The 20,306-nt window shown below is 33.2% G+C and overlaps 1 protein-coding gene across 2 annotated transcripts in view; it reads left to right on the forward strand.

The window, feature by feature from the left end:
- Nucleotides 1–20,306, forward strand: part of LOC145252713 (protein FAM149B1-like) — a 347,344-nt gene that overhangs the window by 58,225 nt on the left and 268,813 nt on the right. For both annotated transcript variants that reach the window (XM_080112552.1, XM_080112551.1), the window contains exon 2: nt 943–1,138. In XM_080112552.1, the coding sequence (XP_079968678.1) occupies nt 1,092–1,138 (47 nt within the window). In that variant the 5' untranslated portion in view covers nt 943–1,091. The remainder of the gene's footprint in view (nt 1–942; nt 1,139–20,306) is intronic.

Consider the following 20,306-nt stretch of genomic DNA (forward strand, 5'->3'; position numbering starts at 1 on the left):
CCCATTTCATTTTTCATGCCCATGCACTGCATGCTCCCAAATGAACTGTTCTCTTCTCTCTCATACTCTCTCTTTCAGCTATGTGATGCCATTTTCACAGTTTAACAATCTTCAACTCTAGTTCATCAAGTTAACACTGGTCATACTTTCATTTCCCCCTAATCTCAAGAAACCATTTTATATACTAGTTGATCCACTTAATATCTAACATTGCGTTTCATTTCCTGTTAATCTCAGCAAACCATTTTATATACTAGTTGATTGACTTACTCAATATCTAACATTGTGTTCACAAACCAATACATGCGTTTTCTTCCTATTAGTCTATAATTATTACCTTTACCACACAGGTTATATTTTCAGTCGATTTTGTTTGTCACTGTGTTTGTGTATTGCTCAACATCCATATTGCTTAACTAATCATCACCAAATATGGTCAAAATGTTAGTTGATTATAATCTAACTTAGAACTGGGTTAATTTAGGGCTATCTAGGTCAAACATCAAGGTTGCAGAAAAGGTGAAAGTCATATTTTTGGTCATAAATTATTTGTTCTGTTCATCATAGTGACTCATTATTTTGGCCCATATTAAAGCCAATGAAGTCTTGCATCTTACTTGACTTGACTGTGACTTTGGAAATTTCAATCATGGTCAAAAAAAAAAACATCATCCAAAATTTTAGATCATCATATGAATAGTTTTTGAATCATTAATGTTTTCATGGCATAATTTATGGTATACTTTATATAATATGGAGAAGTAATGCCCAGATAAGACTTTAGCCCATTCTTACATTGCCATGCAGAGGTATGCAATCTCATGACTTTTGTTTTTTGTTTGTTTGTTTTTTTGGGGTTTTTTCCAAGAATATTCAGCCTTTTTTTTTGTTTTTATTTTCTGCATCATATTTTAATTTTGTGTTTTGCTTTGTTTTCATCAGAAGTAATGTGACAACTTCCTGACACGGAGCCATTGAGATGTGGCTGAACAGAAGTTGTGTGCCACAAAATGAATACACAAGCATTGCGACCAAGATACACCTAGTGGCATCTGCTGAACCACAACAAGGTGACTCGATGCAGAAAAATTATGACAGGCAGGAGTCGACGCAATCCCAACATAGTTTCTCTTCAAGTGTAAGTAAGCAGATACTTCACATTACTAACAAATATTTTGTGCATAGAACATGCAGCAATAAATTATTGCAATATATTCGTTTTTTTTTTTAAATCCTTTTATAATATTCTTTACTATATATATATATATATATATATATTTCTTAGTTTATATAAAAATCATATTTTAAGGTATATATTCCTTATAATATCATCTAAATTGTTTGAAAAATACAAGCTCAATGAAGCTAGATTTCCGGCTTTAGAGCATATATAACGATTATTTGCATTCCAATGACTAAAAAAAAGAATCTGTCCCCAATCATTTTTTAAATTATTTTTGCAAATGGCTATATTTTTTCCTTTCTACCTTACATACATTTCACAACTAAATAGCAAAAGATATAGTCCATGGCTTTATAGGCTGCTTTTCAAAGATGATTATTAATAAAAAGCAGGTACACTATTCCAAAAATTATTGGAATTGTCCAGTTTGGAAGATGTATTAGTTATATATAGTTGATATTAATATATTTTTGATGCTTCACATATTCTCAAATTATTTCAGCTTTACTTTATTTTAATGTTACTTTTTCTATATCTGCAAAACTGTAATTTATTTTCATGCTTTTCAATTTTTGTTTAATCATTTTCAATATTTGTCTGGAACCATTACTATTATTTTTAGCTTTTCAAACAATTTATTCTCCATTCAATATATATATATATATATACATATATATATATATATATATATATATATATATATAATGTAGTAACTATATATTATTATAATTTTCCAAAAAATATTTGAAGTTTATTATTTCCAAAATCAGCTTATTTCTTTCTGATGAGCAGAATATTTTCTTTGATAAATACAGGATTTAAAGAAATTCAAATGAACTTGTTCCATTCTTTTGTTTAACATTAAAAAAGTGTGAAAATATGTAACTATGTGTATCTTCATTTTCAATCAATCATAAAATGTACTATTCACAATATTGAATGTAAATTTATCATATAAGTCACTTTTACGATACATTTATACAAATATTTATACAGATACCCTTTATAACATATATATATATATATATACAAGGTGGTGCAACAAAATCCAACACTTGCCGAAAAGAAAACAAAATAAGTAATAAAAACAAACATTGTATCTGTATAAACCCAACAGTTTATTTAGCAACATTTAGTTACATACTGCATTAATGTAACCACCGTCAGCAGAGACAACCATTTCAAGGAAAAAACAAAATGAGTCGAACTTTTTGCTGACCATGTCCTTGTCAGTAATGGTGGATGGCTCCACAATGGCAGCCTTTTGAGGGTCGACTGTGTTGTGGGTATGCTTGTTGGTCTTGGAATCAAATTAATTCACGTTCTGCTACCAACCAATCAGAAACCAGAATTGCTTCATAAATATTAAACCTTTTCTGGAGCAATTTCACATGTTCTTTTCCGTCTCGACACGGTAAGAATATTTTGTTCTGTGGAACTGTCTACTACAAACAAGTTACCTCCCAGGACTTGTGTGTAACAGCGAACCATCTGAAACTGTTCTGAAACTAAAAATGGCTTACACTTCTAGAATTTCTGCCATAGAACTTGCTTGTCTAACTTCATAGTGTTGATCAAAAAGAATTTAGCATTTTCAAGGTGAAGCACTATTGCCAGATGGATTAATGATTCAAAAATTTTAGCTCAGTGATTTTTTAGATAATATTTTTGTGGGCTAATCCTTTCACTAGAGTTCTTGAAAACTAGCACAACAGAAGCAATTTTCCATCTATCACCAAAGCAAGATTCGGTAAAGCATTTGTTAGTAGGATTAAGATCTTGTATGATTTAAATTTCAGCAAAATAGGATATATATATATTTTTTTTTTTTTTTGAGGGGGGAGGTCTGTTAATACATAATTTTTTTTTTTTTTTTTTTTTTTTTTTTTAGAATAATAAAATCGCATTTTAAAAATATTTTAATTGCTATTTATAATAAAGAAGGTTAATGGGTGATTAACATTTTGTATCTGCCAAATAACAAAAATCAATAAATTTCTATAAAATCGAACTTGAATTTTACACTAATTCATCTTGTTCTGTATTAAGCACAGAACAGAAATTATTTTATGTCCATGACTAATTGTTTTCATCAGGTTTACATATTTTTTTCTAGTAAAACTTGCACAATATTAAATCCATGCACTTCTGTGACTTGATGCAAATATTGTAAACATTTGGAAATAATTAAAATTAGCTGGTTAAATCTAGTATATTTTTATGAGGTGTCTTATAACGAATACTGTTTGATATTAATGCTTTTATATATTGCTTGGAATATTGGAATACTGTTCACATCTTGGATGTTCTTGCAATGTCTCAGCTGATGTAACCTTTGACCTTCTTCAGATGCTTCTTATTGAATTCGATAATCTGTAAAATTTAAAACCAAATAAATTTAATCACTTGAGTAGATTATTCTTATTCTATCAGTCATGACCAGGTAGAAGTATTAAGTAATTCATGATTGTACCTTAGCACTTTTAGCCATTGTGGCATGCTATATATGTGTATAAATTGTGTTGAGTAATAATCAGTTCTAAGTAAAAGTTTTCTGGATGTTGAAGGTTCAATCCTCAATACAAACAAATATTAAGACTACAATTTTTTTTTTTTTTTTTTTTTTTTTTTTACATGGAGTTCACCACTTATCAAGGCCCAATGGCCACTCAGGGATAAGGGTTATTTTGTGTACATTAATCAAAGGGATAGTGTAGCAATAGTATTGGAGAATTGGTAAGGTGCCATTACTTGGGGGGGGCGATTCATCAGGAATTTGTTTCTGTTGGACTTGAAGACATCCAGGTTGAAGTCGGGAGGGAAACAGGCAAGCGGAACAGAGTTCCACAGGCGTGCAGTTTTAAGAAAGAAGCTTTGTTCATGGTATCTACGTTTTGATTTAGGCACAGATAGGGAGTGGGGAAAATTATTGACGGTGGTTTCAGCTAGTCGGGTGTTTTTTTGAGAAAGATTGGCGAGGGGGGACCAGAGAATGGAGCTCAGACGAGCACCTGCCATGGAAGTAACGATAGACCAATGAGAGGCTCACTACGTCTCTTCTGTGGGAAGGAGGTTGCAGGGTAGAGAAAAGGGTATCCCCCACCAAGCCACGGAGTCTATTTTGTACTCTGTCAAGGTAGGATAGGTTGTTTTTTGCAGCCCCCGCCCAGATGTGGCAGCAGTACTCCATCTTTGGACGTACTTGGCTCTTATATAGATAGAGAATTGCATCATTAGTGAGATATCTTCTGGAGCGGTAGAAGGATCCCACCACTTTCCCAGCGACATTGGCCACAGACCTGATGTATGTGTTCCATTTAAGATCAGGTGTAAAGGTCAAACCCAGGAGCTTATCAAATCCTGGGGCCTCCCTTAGACGAGAGCCATCCATTTCAATTGATGCCAGATGGGGATCAGAGCGTTGATGATGTAGAGATAGGAGCTTGGTCTTAGATGCATTAAAAGCAACCAGCCACCTCTTTCCCCACTCTACCACGCGCTCAAGATCAGAGGAGAGAGAATCAGAGAGAACATCATCATTTACGGCCTTTGATGTGTTGCCATAGATGGTCGTGTCATCAGCATAGATGGCAACGAACGATTTTAGTATGTGTTTTGGGAGATCATTGATGTAGATCAGGAAGAGAGTTGGGCCCAGTATGGACCCCTGAGAGACTCCAGCATTAATACTCTGGGCCTCTGATTTCTGCCCATCAACCACTACTCTTATGAGCCTATCAGATAGAAATGATTTAATGTTAGAGAAAACATTTCCAGTTATACCGTAGCTGGAAATCTTGTGTAGTAGGCCTTTATGCCAAACCTTATCGAAGGCCTTTGAAATGTCGAGAGCAATTGCCCTAGAAATTAAGCCTTTGTCGAGAGATTCGCTAATCCTATGAGATATAACTGTTAGCACATCTGCTGTAGATCTTGCAGATCGGAAACCATATTGCGTGTCGCTAAGAAGGTTATTTCTGCTGAGGTGGTTTACTACTTCTCTATTTAATATGGATTCCAGCAACTTACTCATGACACACAGGAGACTTATTGGTCTGTACTGAGAGGGGGATGATTTATCACCTGAATTCTTAAATACAGGGCATACTGATGAGGTTTTCCAGGGTGTTGGAAAGCACTTCTCAAGGCAACGCTTTAACAGTTTGGAAAGTATGGGGGCAAGTTCTGGTTGTAATTTTTTTAACACTATAATTGGAATACCGTCAGGACCAGTTGCTTTACTGGAGTCAAGGTTTTTGATTAGCTTGGCGACCTCATGCACAAATATTTGTATGTTGCATAGCGTGTTGTGTGTTATAGGAGGGAATATGGGGAGTTGATGGCCTTCGTCACGCAGGGTAGAATTTGCCGCAAAGTTTTTGGCAAATATTATTCTTGATTTTCTTACTGGCAACATACGCTCAATATGCTAATCCGAAATAGTTCGTTTATTAAAGCTATAAGTAAACAATTATTTCAGCCCTTTTTTTTTTTTTTTTTTTTTTTTTTACAAAGGCATCACCACATTATCAATTAAGAATTATTCAATACTTCTACCCGGTTATGGCTGACTGAACAAGAACAAGTTTCTCCTGTGGATTAAATAGATAATTCTATTTGAAATTCTGTATAGATTCCCAAGTTCAATAAGACCCTATCTGAAGAAGATCGGCAGTTATATCGGCCCAATTGTTGTGAGAATGGTATGCAATACGAGAACTTTTGAATAATACAAATTATCGATCTTCATCGAAACAATTTTCCAAAACATAATGTCTCCATTTTATTTATTTTTCTCTTCTGATACTTTCGTTGTTAAGATAACTTATATAACTCGAAGATTTAGTGCTTATTTTTCTTCCTCTTCATTTTGTTGGTGGTATCTCACAGAGAAAGAAAATGTATACATATGACGTTGTTGACGATCGTTATAATGTCTGAATCAGTGAGTGTTCAGTGGTCAGCGCAAATTTTGAATCAGGAAACTTGGTCACATCTGTGAAAACATTACTTCATAAATTTAATTTGAACATTTAGAAAACTAAATAAATGTTATATAATTTTTTATTAAATGATTAAAAAGAAAATTTTCTGAGACTTCCTTTGTTAAGACAACTTATTCATAGACTTAGTGTTTTGTTTTTCTCTTCATTTTGTTAGTGGTATTAAACTGAGGAGGTCAGCCCCTCGTGGAGAGAGATGAGGTATATGTCCGATGTTGTTGCTGGTTGTTGTAAAGTTTAAGTCTTTTATGAATATGTTGTCTCAGGGGAAAAAAGCGATTTTAATCATTTAATAAAAAAAATTATATAACTTTATTCAGTTTTGTAAATTTTCAAATTAAACTTGCAAAATAATGTTTTGAAAGATGTAGTCAAGTTTCTCTCTTCAAAATGTTTTTATGTTGTTAAAAGAAAGTTTAAAATCCGCACCCTAAGCTTTAAAGCTCCAGCTCATATAACATGTGAAGGTATAGTGCGAGATTTTCAAGTTTGAACCTAAATAGCAATTTTGCTTCTTTTTATTTTTTTTTTTTTTACTAAAGAGTCACCATTTATCAAGGCCAGAAGGCCACTCGAGGATAAGGGTCAATGAGTTTTTTAGGTGAACAATGAGACAACACCATGATTACAAGATTTTATTAAAAGAAATATGTTGTGGGAAAAAATTGTTTGCAAAAAAATAAGTTCTTTGTATTTTGTTCAATGAAGTTCTGAAATATTTTTTCAGCATAACAAAAAAAAACCGAAATATTTGGAAACCAACCTCTTCAATTTAGTCCAGAGTTAACATCTTCAATGTAGCTGTGATCTATGTATAGCATTAATAAAGGTAATGTTCAAGGTTAAAAAATGTTACATTGGTTGTTTCTCATCACCTTTCACATTCACCTTAATACGACGACATTTCTAGGTTTTTGGCTAATCTGTAAATGAACAACAAATAGTCCTACCATAAGCAAGACAACGCACGCACGTGCATTGTTTGACTGGCCATTGGAAAGCATAGCATTCTTACATAAAAACAAATTGGCAACAATTTTACATGTGATAATGAGTATGAAAACCTATAAATCTCATCAAATTGCATGGAAAAAATAAAATAATTTACAAATAAACTTCTGTAGTTTTCTAATTGTTTTTTTTTAGTAGAAATCTTAATATAAACGGCACAAATATTTGGGAGCTGAAGTATTCAATATATGTAATGCGTCATTTTGAAACATCACCAATCTACACATAGTGTGTTTAATAATATAAAAACATGATAGTAAGGGGTGTTTATTATTTTTTTTGTTTTGACAAAAATGTTGTAATATGTCACTTAGTGACACCATATGTTAATGTTAGAAAGCATTTGTTTATAAAGCGTAGAATTGGATTCCAGAATATGAGAATATATAGAGCTCAGCCAATCAGAATGGGCGAACTTTATCAAGGAAGCCTTTATTATTTATGAATCGGACATTATAAAGATTATATTAGGCTTATGAATTTTGAGCCAGTTACAGTGGGTATAATCACAAAATCTGTGCAACCAATGACAACTGGAAGTAGTGGTAGGACTAAATATTTAGAGAGAAAAATAGACTCTTTCCTCTAAAGATTTTGTGATTGTGATGGTGTTGCTTGTAGCATGCAATGTAGCATTTTAATATCACAACTGAATGTGTATAAAATAGTGTTGGAAAGCTACATAAGATTAGCCTAGTTGTATTGAATTTGTATGTGGCATCTATTATTGCAAACCCATGATACTTTGATCCAGAGGGGAATATCTGTGGTCATTTTATTATATATGGAATTATATATATATATTTCAATTATTTTGATAGGCATTATCTTTAAGATAACTTCACCCAAAAAAACAAATCTGGAGAATTAAGATCCTGTAAGTGTGAGATCAATTAAAGACCATACATCCTACTGATGAGTTGATGTCCAAAGTGTCCTCATATGATTGAATGACAGTAAAACAAAAATCATTGTGCATTAATGACTGAAACTTGATGGACAAGTCGGACAGAAACTGAAATTTATTTGGATTATTCAGACTACTGTTTTCATCTTGAGTGTTATTTTCCTAATGTTTTGACCGATGTAACCTCGAACCTTCTTTAGGCGTTTCTTGTCAAATTCGGAGTTCTTTCTGTCAAACTTGGGAATCTGCATGGAATTTCGACTGGAACCCTTAATTAAATCCTCAGGGGCGGGGTAGCATGCTTTTGTTCAGTCAGCCATCACTGGGAGTCTTGAGTAATTCGCAGTTCGTAGAATCACCCACACTGAGAATTGAACCTTTAACTTCCAGAGAATTACTGAATTTGAACTAGTACTTTATCCGTTACGCCACATAAAGTTATGCGAATAACCCTCAAGATACGAGGGGCGTGCAATAAATAATGCCCCTGATCCACTTCCAGTTGTCTGATCTAGCTGAAATTTTGCATGTGCAGTGATCCGGTTTTTGTATTTGAAAGGACGCACACCACAGGAGACTTTTGATGAAATGAAAGAAACTTATGGTGATAATGCCCCATCATATGACCTTGTAAAATGCTGGCATCATGAATTCAAACATGGCCGGAAATTTGTGGAAACAGCTCCCAGACCTGGTCGCCCCCCCCCCTTCTGCCATTGATGAGGCATCTGTCCGTCAAGTTGAGGCTGCCATTTTGGAAGATCGGCGTATTACTATTCGCCAAATAGCCCAAGATGTCAAGATTAGTACAGGGTCTGTGGAAACTATGATTCATGACCATTTGTATATGCATAAGGTGTCTGCCAGATGGATTCCCAGGTTGCTCGCACCATTCCAGAAGCGAGAACGCGTCGAGTGCTTGAGGATGAATTTGGAGATGTGCCAAGAAGATGAGTCAAAGTTTTTCAAAAGACTGATTACACAGGATGAAACCTAGGTCCATCACTAATGGTACTGTAATCTGGTACTGGCCAGGCTCAATGTTGCTTAACTTTGGGGATCTGGCGAGTACTCGTGTGTCAACATGATTGTGCCATACTAGAGAACAGTAGTCCAGATTCTTAATTTTCATCTAAAATTTAAAAAACCTAATAGAAAGTTCATTTGTACCAAAGAAAAGATTATAAAATTTTATTAACGATTTCTGTGGGTGGCATTTGAGGGAAGTGTCACTCTGTCTAATGTTGACTTTGTACGTGCATTTTTTTTTTACACAATTTTGTGTCGCTGTTTTTATTATGACTACTAGTAAGTTTATCTTTGTTGTTTTTAGTCATAAGCTTTCAAGCATTCTTTGCTGATCTTAATGCATCTGATAATCTTTTGGCATTTCTTTTTTTTTATTATTATTAAGGTATCGGTAAATGCTTAATATCTTGACATGTTTATTGCTGATTTCGTTTCAAATTCAAACAGAAGATAATCTTGGTTCTTGATTGTTGTTAGGATATCAACTGATAAAATAATAGCACCTACAAAGATATACACACACGAACATTCTGTTATTTATTTATAAAAAGTCTAGCAGAAATATGTTGTTCCTTGGTTCATGCTTAAGAAAATACAACAGTAAAATAAAAATTCTCCATCGATTATTGTAATGAACCTAATATATATTAGTTTTGCTCTCACTACTATATATATATATATATATATATATATATATATATATATATATATATATAGGAAATTGGATCAAATATTTGTAACATGTCTTCTTCCTAAGATTAAGGGTGGTGGTGTTTGATCAACACTGCTGGGGAGCCATGATGTAATATACTGTTTTGTTTTTAAATCCCCGAAACAGTGTTTCATGGTAAACAACTGATGATCCCTTAAAAAATAAATTATTAGTACTATAGTAAATTCGACAGCGACTTGATGCAGTGATTGCAGGTGATTAAATGACTTACTGACTGGATGGTTTTCTAACGAATGATAAAAAATATTTTTTTTTGTATAGTTTTAAAGGTTAAAAACTTCAAAGACTATATATATATATATATATATATATATATGACGGGTGCAATCAGCTAGAATAGAAACCAAAACATACAACTCTCCACCCTCATTTCTTAACCTATATAACCGCATACATATATAAATTCACCTGTTATCCCTTTTTAAAAGATGGAATAGCCCAATCCTTGAAGACAAGATGCAAGCAAGGTCCACAGAGTTTTATAATTATATAGACAAAGCAAAGTTGATGTCTGTTGTTGCAGCATCACAGTAAAACCATTGATCTAAGAGCCAATCTAGCCATATATTTGGAATCAACCCCTTTGATCCTATGTCCTTATCAATATCAGAAGTTCTTGAAACCCATCACTAATATATATATTAGTGTTGGGATGATTAATCGGAATCTCTATTGGAATCAGAAAAATTTGTGCCTATTTTCCAATGCCAAAAACGATTCCTTTAATTATCCACTGTTGATAGTAATAATAAAATAATAAGTATTTATTGTTTTAAACTTCTAATAAAATTAAATTCTATAGATCATTCGATTACATGTGTTTTTTACGTTTGAGAAAATATATGCACATTTTAGATGTTTTTATGGTAACTGGAACAAAATAACCATTTTATAGTTAAATATTTAGAGATTTATAACGAATCAGAATAGATAATTGTATCAGAATCACAAATTTAGTATTGAATTGGTAATTGTATCAGAATCGGGGAAAATATTGGAATCGGCCCATCACTAATATATATACTAACTGGCCACCTGGCGTTGTCCATTCATACAATACGAGTGAGAGAAGGGTGCAAAGTCATAGCACTCTTTCTGAAGCCAAGCCTGGATCTCTCTGGACTTGTGGGCTGGTGCCGAGTCCTGCTGCCACACCCAGAGTCTGCCATCACCCACCTGATTGCACCAAGGGATCACCACATTCTTCAGCACGTCCAGGTACACTTTGGTGTTGACTTTCAAGCCGACTTTGAAGATGTGAGATGGCATGATTGACACGACATCAAAGACCATATCCGTGACTGGAAACTTCATTGAGCTGTGGCTTCAAGTGTTGAACTATCCGGATTTGCATTTTGAGGGTGCTGGCAATAGTCCCGCTGTCATAACTTGGATCGGTACAGCAGCACAACTCTGAGGTTGCTTATTGAACATTGTGTCACTTTCAGACATGATAGAAGGCTCCTATCGCTCTTGGAATTTGTACACGACTGGCCAACTAGTAGATGGCCTGCAACAAAAAAAGCAAACCGGCTTTCATCAAACAGAAACGGAATCATGTCGTTTTTTTCTAGGGCGATAAATTTATCATTCCATCCTCTGTGTGTGTATATATATATATATATATATATATATATATATATAATGTTTTGTGGAAATTTATACTTTTGCGAATATTTTCTACTTTTTATCAATCGTTTTTAAATCAAAACTCCATATATAAGATATAACAAGAGAAAATATATATAAATAAATAATAATTTTGCCATATTCCAAAGTCTAATGTTTTATATTTCTTACCGATCAGTTTTTTTTGTGTGTGTTATGTTCTTCAATTTAAAATTTTAGTTATTTGCCTTTACTGATGTGAACTGATTTTTATTTTTATGTAAATATTTTAAAAAAATGTTTCATATTATCAACTGTCCGTCCAAGACTAAATAACGTTTTAAATATATTGCAGCAAAGTATGTTATTATATTGTGAATAACATAGTACAACAATGACACATGAAAATTGGTTACACAGAAGCAGAGTGTGGTGATTTGTTGATTTTTCTTTATATGTTAGTGCTACATAATGAGTTGTGTTTGGGTAGAAAAGGTCAGAGGTTATCCCAGCAAAAATTAATGAAACTTTCTGACCGGAATTTTCTGCCGTTTTGGTTGATAAAACTTCAAGCAGAAAGAACGTGTCTGAGTGCTGTCCTCCAAATTGGGGGGGGGACAGTGTGCACAGTGTGACTAGGTTTAGATTGGTAAGTTATCCACCTGTTTGTCTTTCTTGCATGTATATACAAATAACCTGTCTCTATAGTGTTTTTCTGTAATTTTCTTTGTTAAATAAACCTTTTATAAACATTGGCGTCGGAATTAGTGTATAATGGTTAATACACACACCGGTAAATGAATAAATAACTCATGTCTAACCTTACTGTAGTAAAAAGTGAGTAAATACTACCTGTTAAACTCCACATTGTGCAGGCATACTGTCAGACGGTATCCATTTTTTCTCCAAACTTCTGGTAGATTTTCACTCTCTTAGCTGGCGAAATTTCAAAACAAAAACATGTATTTGTGTGCTGTGCTCAATAGGGAATAGCGCATACGGATAAGGTGAATGTATCAAAAATATCAGTCTATATGTCTGTTTCATTCTCTCTCTTTCACATGTACAAATAACCTAATACTGTTGTATGAACATCCGCATCCGAGTGGGTTTATTAGCGGAGGAAAAGAACGTAGTTCACAACAAAAACAACACGAGTGTATAATTGTTTATACACCTATCAGTAAGTAAAGATATGATACATCTGCAGAAATCGTAAAATAATTGAAAATAAAATGTCTTGAACACGTTTGGAGCCAAATAACTGCAACACGAAATTTTTTATAAAATAAACGAGTGTTTATTTTTTTTTAGAAATGTATTTCAGAGATATATTCCTTTGTCTATATATATATATATATATATATATATATATATATATATATATATATATATATATATATATATATATATATATATATTCTCCTTTTTCTTCGCCATGGCGTCGAATGGAAGAATGTTCAGTGAATTAAGTCCATGTGATGTTAAGAGGTTTTTATGTGGTCGGATAATATGCATGGTCGCATGGTTTGAAAATCTGGGTATTTTTTTTTGTTTTTTTTTGTTTATATCCATTAGAGGCATTGAGTGAAATTTGAAAATAAAATAAAATACGTATTGAACACGTTTGAAGCCAAATAACTGCAATGCAAAAATTTTTATAAAATAAACGAGTGTCTATTTCTTTAGAAATATATTTCGGAGAATTACTCCTTTGTCAATCTATATATATTTTTTTTCTTTTTCTTTGCCATGATGTCGAGGGGAAGAATGTTCAATGAATTAAGTCCACGTGATGTTAGCTGTGGGGTGTTTATGTGGTCGGATAGTACGTGTGGTCGCGTAGTTTGAAAATCTGGGTAGCTTTTTTGTTTGTATCCATTAGGGGTGCAGCTAACATCACGTGGACTTAATTCATTGAACATTCCTCCAATCGACATCATGGCGAAGAAAAAGAAGAAAAAAAATAGAGAGATTGACAAAGGAGTATATCTTCAAAATATATTTTTAAAGAAATAAACACTCGTTTATTTTATAAACAATTTCGCGTTGCAGTTATTTGGTTTCAAACGTGCTCAATACATATTTTATTTTCAAATTTCACTCAACGCCTTTAATGGATATAAACAAAAAAACTACCCGTAAAATAATTATTTAGAAAGCCATTCTTGGCATGGAAGGCGCTTTGTTAACTATTGTGTACTTTCACCTAACAATTTAATAAAATAAAAAAGATACCATAGATAAAAATTGAATTTAACTTGAAATTATATCTACAAAAATAATATTATCTGTACACTGCAGAAGTACCGAAAATATAACATTAGATATTGTGCCATCATCGTAAGTATAAAAGTCTGTTTCTCACAAATACATGCTTGTCTCACCTAAGAGAGCCAGCGTCAAAATTTAAAACCGAAGTGGCACTTTGATGTTCTTATGGGTCTGGAATTTTCCACTTGTTCCTCCTCAGTTTTTTCACATTTTTTTTTTTTTTTTTTTTTTTTTTTTTCAAATCTTTCCATTAGTTTGTCTGAGTAGCTTTGCACAAGATGTCTGATATCTATCTGAGTGCACACATCACATGATAATTAGAGACTTTTCAAACGCACGATCGCTATCCACCACCCTCTCATCCCAGCTATGCTCTGTGATTGAATAATTGTACGGAGATATGTTCTCCATGGAAACAGTACGTGCTTATCATTAATCCCCCAAGAATTGAGACATCAATCAATACCATTTCAGGCTAATGCAGTGGTCTTATCCGAGGCCATCATCTGCCGTCCCTTTCAGTCGACAAGTTGACTTAATCAGAAAAATGCAACAAAGAAAAATTTCTGCTTTGTTTCTTTAGAGTCGGCTTTTCCGGTGTGCTACAGTGTCATCTGTCAGAAAGTTCTAATGTTGAAGAAGATAAGCAAAACAGATGACTGCGATTCGCACTTTGATGATTTGTGATTTCTTTTTGTTTTGTCCTTAAGAAACCAAACTTAAAACTGTAAAGTTTAGGGCATTTTTTTTAATCACATATTTCTTTTCCTTTCTCCATACTCCTTCTCCTCGACCAACCCTCCTTCTTTCTCTACCGCTCCTTCTTCCCCCCCACTCCTTTATCCCCCCCCCCCTGCACCATTTTCTCCCTTCCCCGCCCCTTTTCTCCTCCGCTCCTTTTTCTCCCCCCCCCCGCTCCTTTTTTCTTTCACTGCTCCTTTTCCTCCCCCATTCCTTCTTTCTCCCTGCTCATTTTCTCCTCCGCTCCTTCTTTCTCTCCAGCTTTTTATTTCTCCCTCAATCATCCTTCTTTCTCCCCAACCCTCCTTTTTTTTTATCCTTCTTCTTGCCACCATCCTTATCATTTTCCCCCTTATACTTGTTTCATCCTCACTCTCTATTCACTTTTTCTTTTTTTCTTCTTCTGTTTCTTTGATTTTTCTTTTTTTTTCTTTCACGTTTCATTCTTTCATTTAGTATTTCCCTTTCATCTAATTTAATATTTTCTTTTTGTCTTTTCTCTCTTGTTTTCTTTTTCACTTTTTATGTTTTTTATCTCTTTTCTTTTTCTTTCTCATTTCCCCCCCCCCCGTTTTCTTTTTCTCTTTTTCTTTCTTCCCATTTCTCTTTATCTTTTTTCCTCCATTGACGTTGACACAAATCTTAGAAAATAGGGTTTAATTATGTCAATAAACAAATATATCTATCGTCTACAAAGCTAAAGATATAAATTATTTGTGCAAATTGCTTGTTCATTAAAATCTTGTTTTGTTTATATTGTAAACTCTTCGTGATTTAAGTCGATGTCATTAACAATAATAAAATTGTTATCTTTGATATAAATGTTGTCTTTTTTTCTTGTCTCTCTCTTTCCAGAGATACAATTGAAAATAAGACTCAAACAAGTTTTCTCTAGTAAAATTTTACAATGAAGCCAAAACTACTCTTAATTTTGTATTAATATATATATATATATATATATATATATATATATATATATATATATATATATATATATATATATATATATATATATATATATATATGCACATACACACACCTTTATTCACTCCAAACAAAGCATATTGTCACTGACATCTAAGAGGTTACTGTGAATTAGAGCCTTAATTGGGGAATTGTGCAGTAAGATGTTTGTTAACATTACATTTAAAATTCTGCATGTTGGTATAGTCAGGGAGCAGGCTGGGGGCTCCAAAACTTACACCACCACTGAATCAGTAATACCAGCTTCCTCTGAATTTTACAGAGAATATCAAATACACATGTGGTCCCCAGCCACATATCAAGGGAAGGTTACATACAGCATCTCACATTCCAATAATGGTTACTCATGTAAATTTTAAAGGCTAGCAGTCTTTTTTTTTTTTTTTTTTTTTTTTTTTGATAGTGGGTTTGGCAAACTGGGTGTTTCATGCTAGTAAGCGTGGACAGATAGACTATTAACTAAGTCTTTATCTATGGTATTATGGCCTCGGTAAAGCCCACAGGAGATAAGTGCAGGATCTTTTTCCATGCATGACACAGCACTTCACTTATCCTGATATTATTTATTGTTTATAGAACAGCCGCTCATATTATTTATTGGTTATAGAACAGGTGCTATCTAAGAGTTAGGGTTCCTTACTACCAGTCGGAAACAGCAGCCAGACTAGCTGTCAAACCTGTACCTTCAACCTGTAATTAACCCACACGGTTCATGCAAATTTAGGTGACAAAAAGTTTGTTCCTAACTTCCAACATGCCCAGGAGAAATACAGATGGATTGAATGGCATTCATCGTCTTAGTCAGGAAACAAGGTACAAGCAATGTGTGTCTTTTAGTGTTCCTGTAATGGTACCTCTGTGCCTGGCAAAGAAAGGGTATAACGTAGGGTAATAGACAGTTGTGGGCTCATATTTATGAAGTAACTATTTTATTTTATAACTTTATATAAAGTTGAAGAAAAATAAAAAAATTTTACAAAAGAAAACAATAGAAATTGTAATATGGGGTTCAGAACTGGAAGTTAAAGGTCATCATTTACTTACAGGCAAAGTTGAGGTGCCATCAAGTATAAATGGATAAACGCCCTATTTAAAGTTAATTCGACTTTACACAATAGATGCACCATGATGTTTATATATTGTTTATGTGTATGTGATGTTTATATATTGCTTATGTGTATGTGATGTTTATATATTGCTTATGTGTATGTGATGTTTATATATTGCTTATGTGTATGTGATGTTTATATATTAGTTTTGAAAAATCACATTTTATTATCTATCACTTATTATTGTTTTTTTTTTAAACAAATAGTTCTGCTTCCCAATATTGTTTTATTTCCTGCACAAACATTTGGCATTTGTGTTCGAATGTCCATTTCTTTGAGGAACGAGTTTACTGACTTGGTTTTCAGTAAGTTACAATCGGTTTCAAAAGTGCAAGTGAAACACAAATTAATTTTTTTGCCTTTATTTTCCTATCTTTACCGTCACATTTAAAAGATAAGTAAATTTCTAGTGAAATTACAAAAATTATAACGTTTATCTACATAACGTTTATCTACATAATGTTTATCTACATAAATACATGAGAAAGAATTTGTTTCCTGTTTACAACAATAGCGAGTCAGAAAAAGACAGTTATCAGCATAAATAAATAAATATAAATATTAATAACTTGCATGAAACTAAAAAGGTCGATACTGCCTCATTTTTGTATGGACAGATGCATGTTTTTTTGTGTTTATTTGTATACGATGTTTTACATTGTGCTTTTGATTACTGTTGTGGCCCTGGAAGGGTCACTAACGAAAACACAGACACAAAATGAGTTAGAAAAGGTAAAATATATTGACAAAAAACAGCATATATAAGAGTAACCGTCGTAAGTATTGCAATAAAACTATAACTAATTTTCCAAAATTAATGCTGTTTTAATCTCTACTTTAAAATTATTTTATATTGCTTCCAAAATATTCATTCTTTTAATACATATGTTTGCTAAGAATTTTTAATGCTTCCAAGGGAAACTATTCTTTGGAAAAAATCTATTACCTCCCTTTGAAATAACAAACTAAACAATCTAGTGGATTTATAAACAACGATCTATATAAATAAACATGCAATTAAGTTTCTATGTTCTAAATAAATGAATTGATAGCACCTTTTTTCTCTGATGCTATAATTCACACCACTTCTTCACAGTGTTCTCTCAGCTTCAAATAATATATCACACCACAATGTAGTACGTGTGCACAGTTCGCCTTCCTCAAAAAAAAAACTCTTGTTCTTCAAATAGCTTGCTTATATGCAGTCCAAGATCGTCTAATTCAAATATGATCACCAATAATTTGCATTAGTGCATTCAACTGTTGAATATAAAATCAACTGGGTATCGCCATTTTGTTTTTTGTTTTTTTTTTGTTGTTTTTCTATTATTTACAAGACGTGCAGACATGTGAATTTTTCAATCAAGTAATTTTCGCACTCCTTACAATTTTCTCTAGTTTCATATAATAAACAAAACCTAAAATTGGTGGAGGTGGCATTAGGATCTATCTTGGTTTTATTTGTTGCAAGATGTAAAACAACAATATAACCTAAACAGATATGCTGTTAAACAAAACCATGACTTGAAAAATCTCTCTTGTTTTAAGCATAATTAATATTTTTCTCAACAACAAAGTGTTTAAATCACTAATTACCATAAATAACAACAAGAGTTGCTTAATAGAATAGCCTTTTTTCCAAATCAATATACAAATATCAGGAAGTTTCATTGAATACCCTGCTGGTTTGGCAGGCTGAGAGTAGGATTAAGGCATTTCTTCAAATAGTAACGATAGAGGGGTTCCTGTAAAGCCAAACCAATTCATGATGATCCCTAGTGAGGCACGGTCCTGGTTATGTTAAAGAAGTACTGCATGATGTGGCCTATTGCTCCATTTGTCTCCCCAGTGATTGGTTGGAACACCAATCTATTGATAAAACTTGTGTATTTTGATTGCTTGCGATTTTCTACTGAGGTTGTTACATATCCGGAGCTGATTCTCTTACTGACAGAGGGTGTAAAAGTGTTGATACAAGTCACATCCCGTATTAGTAACTTGTCCTTTGCAAAGGCAAACAGAGGACTGAAATTCAGCTTCTTTTAGGTCTCTAATCTAACAAAAATGTTGAATCAAGTTTTTTGTTTCTTCAAGCTAATTCATCTTTCAAGTTCATGGTTAGAGTCCAAAAATTACTCATTTAGCATCCAATTAAGATTTGATCGGTCAAATTTGGCTCTTTATATATATATATATATATATATATATATATATATATATATACAAGAAACAATCGTCTGTTTCTTTGATAAAGTGCCATTTTATGTGGCCAATTGATTTTAGTATTAAATCTCTTTGTTACAAAATGACAGCCATTCGTTAATATAAAATAATCTCATCTTAATATCTGAGACATAATCAGTTCAAACCACCATCACCACCACCACCACCACCACCACCACCACCACCACGGAGAAGTGAGTAACGAATGCCAAAATTAAACTAACCCTCTACACACTGAATACTTTTTTGGGTCAATTTGAATTTTAAGCCCCCAATGTATGTGTGTTTTGTTTAAATGTGTTTTTATTTTATTTATGTATTTTTTTTTCGTCAGTTCATTTTCTTTCTTAGCCTTTTATTTAAAGTGGAGATCTAATTGGGTAAAAAACAAAGATCCTAGGTTCACAGATTAATTTATCTGGTTCTCTGCTTGTTGCTTTAAAATCACACACACGCACACACACTCACTCACTCATTCACACACACACACACACACACACACACACACACATAAAATAAGGCATTGCTCTAGAAGTGAAATGCTGATCTGCATAAAAAGCATTTGTCTAAACTTGATTCTTATCTAATGGTCAGTTGTAAATTACAAATACAAACAAACAATAGATCAACTTGCCACAGAGTCGCATTCTTCAGATCACAAATTGTTTATTCCATCTAAGTGAATAATTGGCCCATTCAACATAATAGTAAGAGCGTTCACTAATGTGTCAGGAGGCCGGATTTTCAATCCTGAGTCATACTAAAGACTTAAAAAATGGTACTTGATACCTCCTTGTTAAACATTTTCATTATAAGAGGAGGATCAAGAGCAAGTGGACTAATCCTGGAAATGAAGTAGCGCCCTCCCCTACATCCTGGTGTTGCAGCTAATGAAAAGAGTCTTCGTCTCATCCTCGATTATAGTTAGCCACTTATCTTCAAAATAAATTAATACAAAAGCTCACATTAACGGTAGAGTCAAAAGGTTCTATTTCAAAGAACATCTACTTCTTGAATTTCTTCAAAAGATTAAAAATAAACTGAACAACATCCACATATCTATTTGCAATGTTGCTACACTCATCAAGAACATTGATGCTAACAAAGCAATTGGTTCTGATAATATTCCAGTCATCGTACTCAAAAAGCTGCATCCAAAACTAGCATCCATTCTTGAAAAGCTGTTCAATCGATGCCTGAAGGAGAAATACTTCCCAACACCTTGAAAAATCTTGTTAGTCTACCCAGTATTTAATTAGTCTTCTATGCGTCATGTAAATTGCTGAATCTGTGTTAAATAGAGGAATTGTCAACCACCTCAGAAAAAACAGTCTGCCCAATGACAAACAATATGGTTTTTATCCTGGGAGATCTATAGCTGATGTAATAACTGTAATCTCATATAGGATTAGTGAATCTATTGATTGGGGAGTCCCTCTCGAGAGCAACAACTCTTTACATATCGAAGGCATTTGATAGGGTTTGGTATAAAGGTTTACTT

The sequence above is a fragment of the Euprymna scolopes genome, chromosome 29 (assembly GCF_053919585.1).
Source record: "Euprymna scolopes isolate OS-2025 chromosome 29, ASM5391958v1, whole genome shotgun sequence".
Taxonomy (NCBI): Eukaryota; Metazoa; Mollusca; class Cephalopoda; order Sepiida; family Sepiolidae; genus Euprymna; species Euprymna scolopes.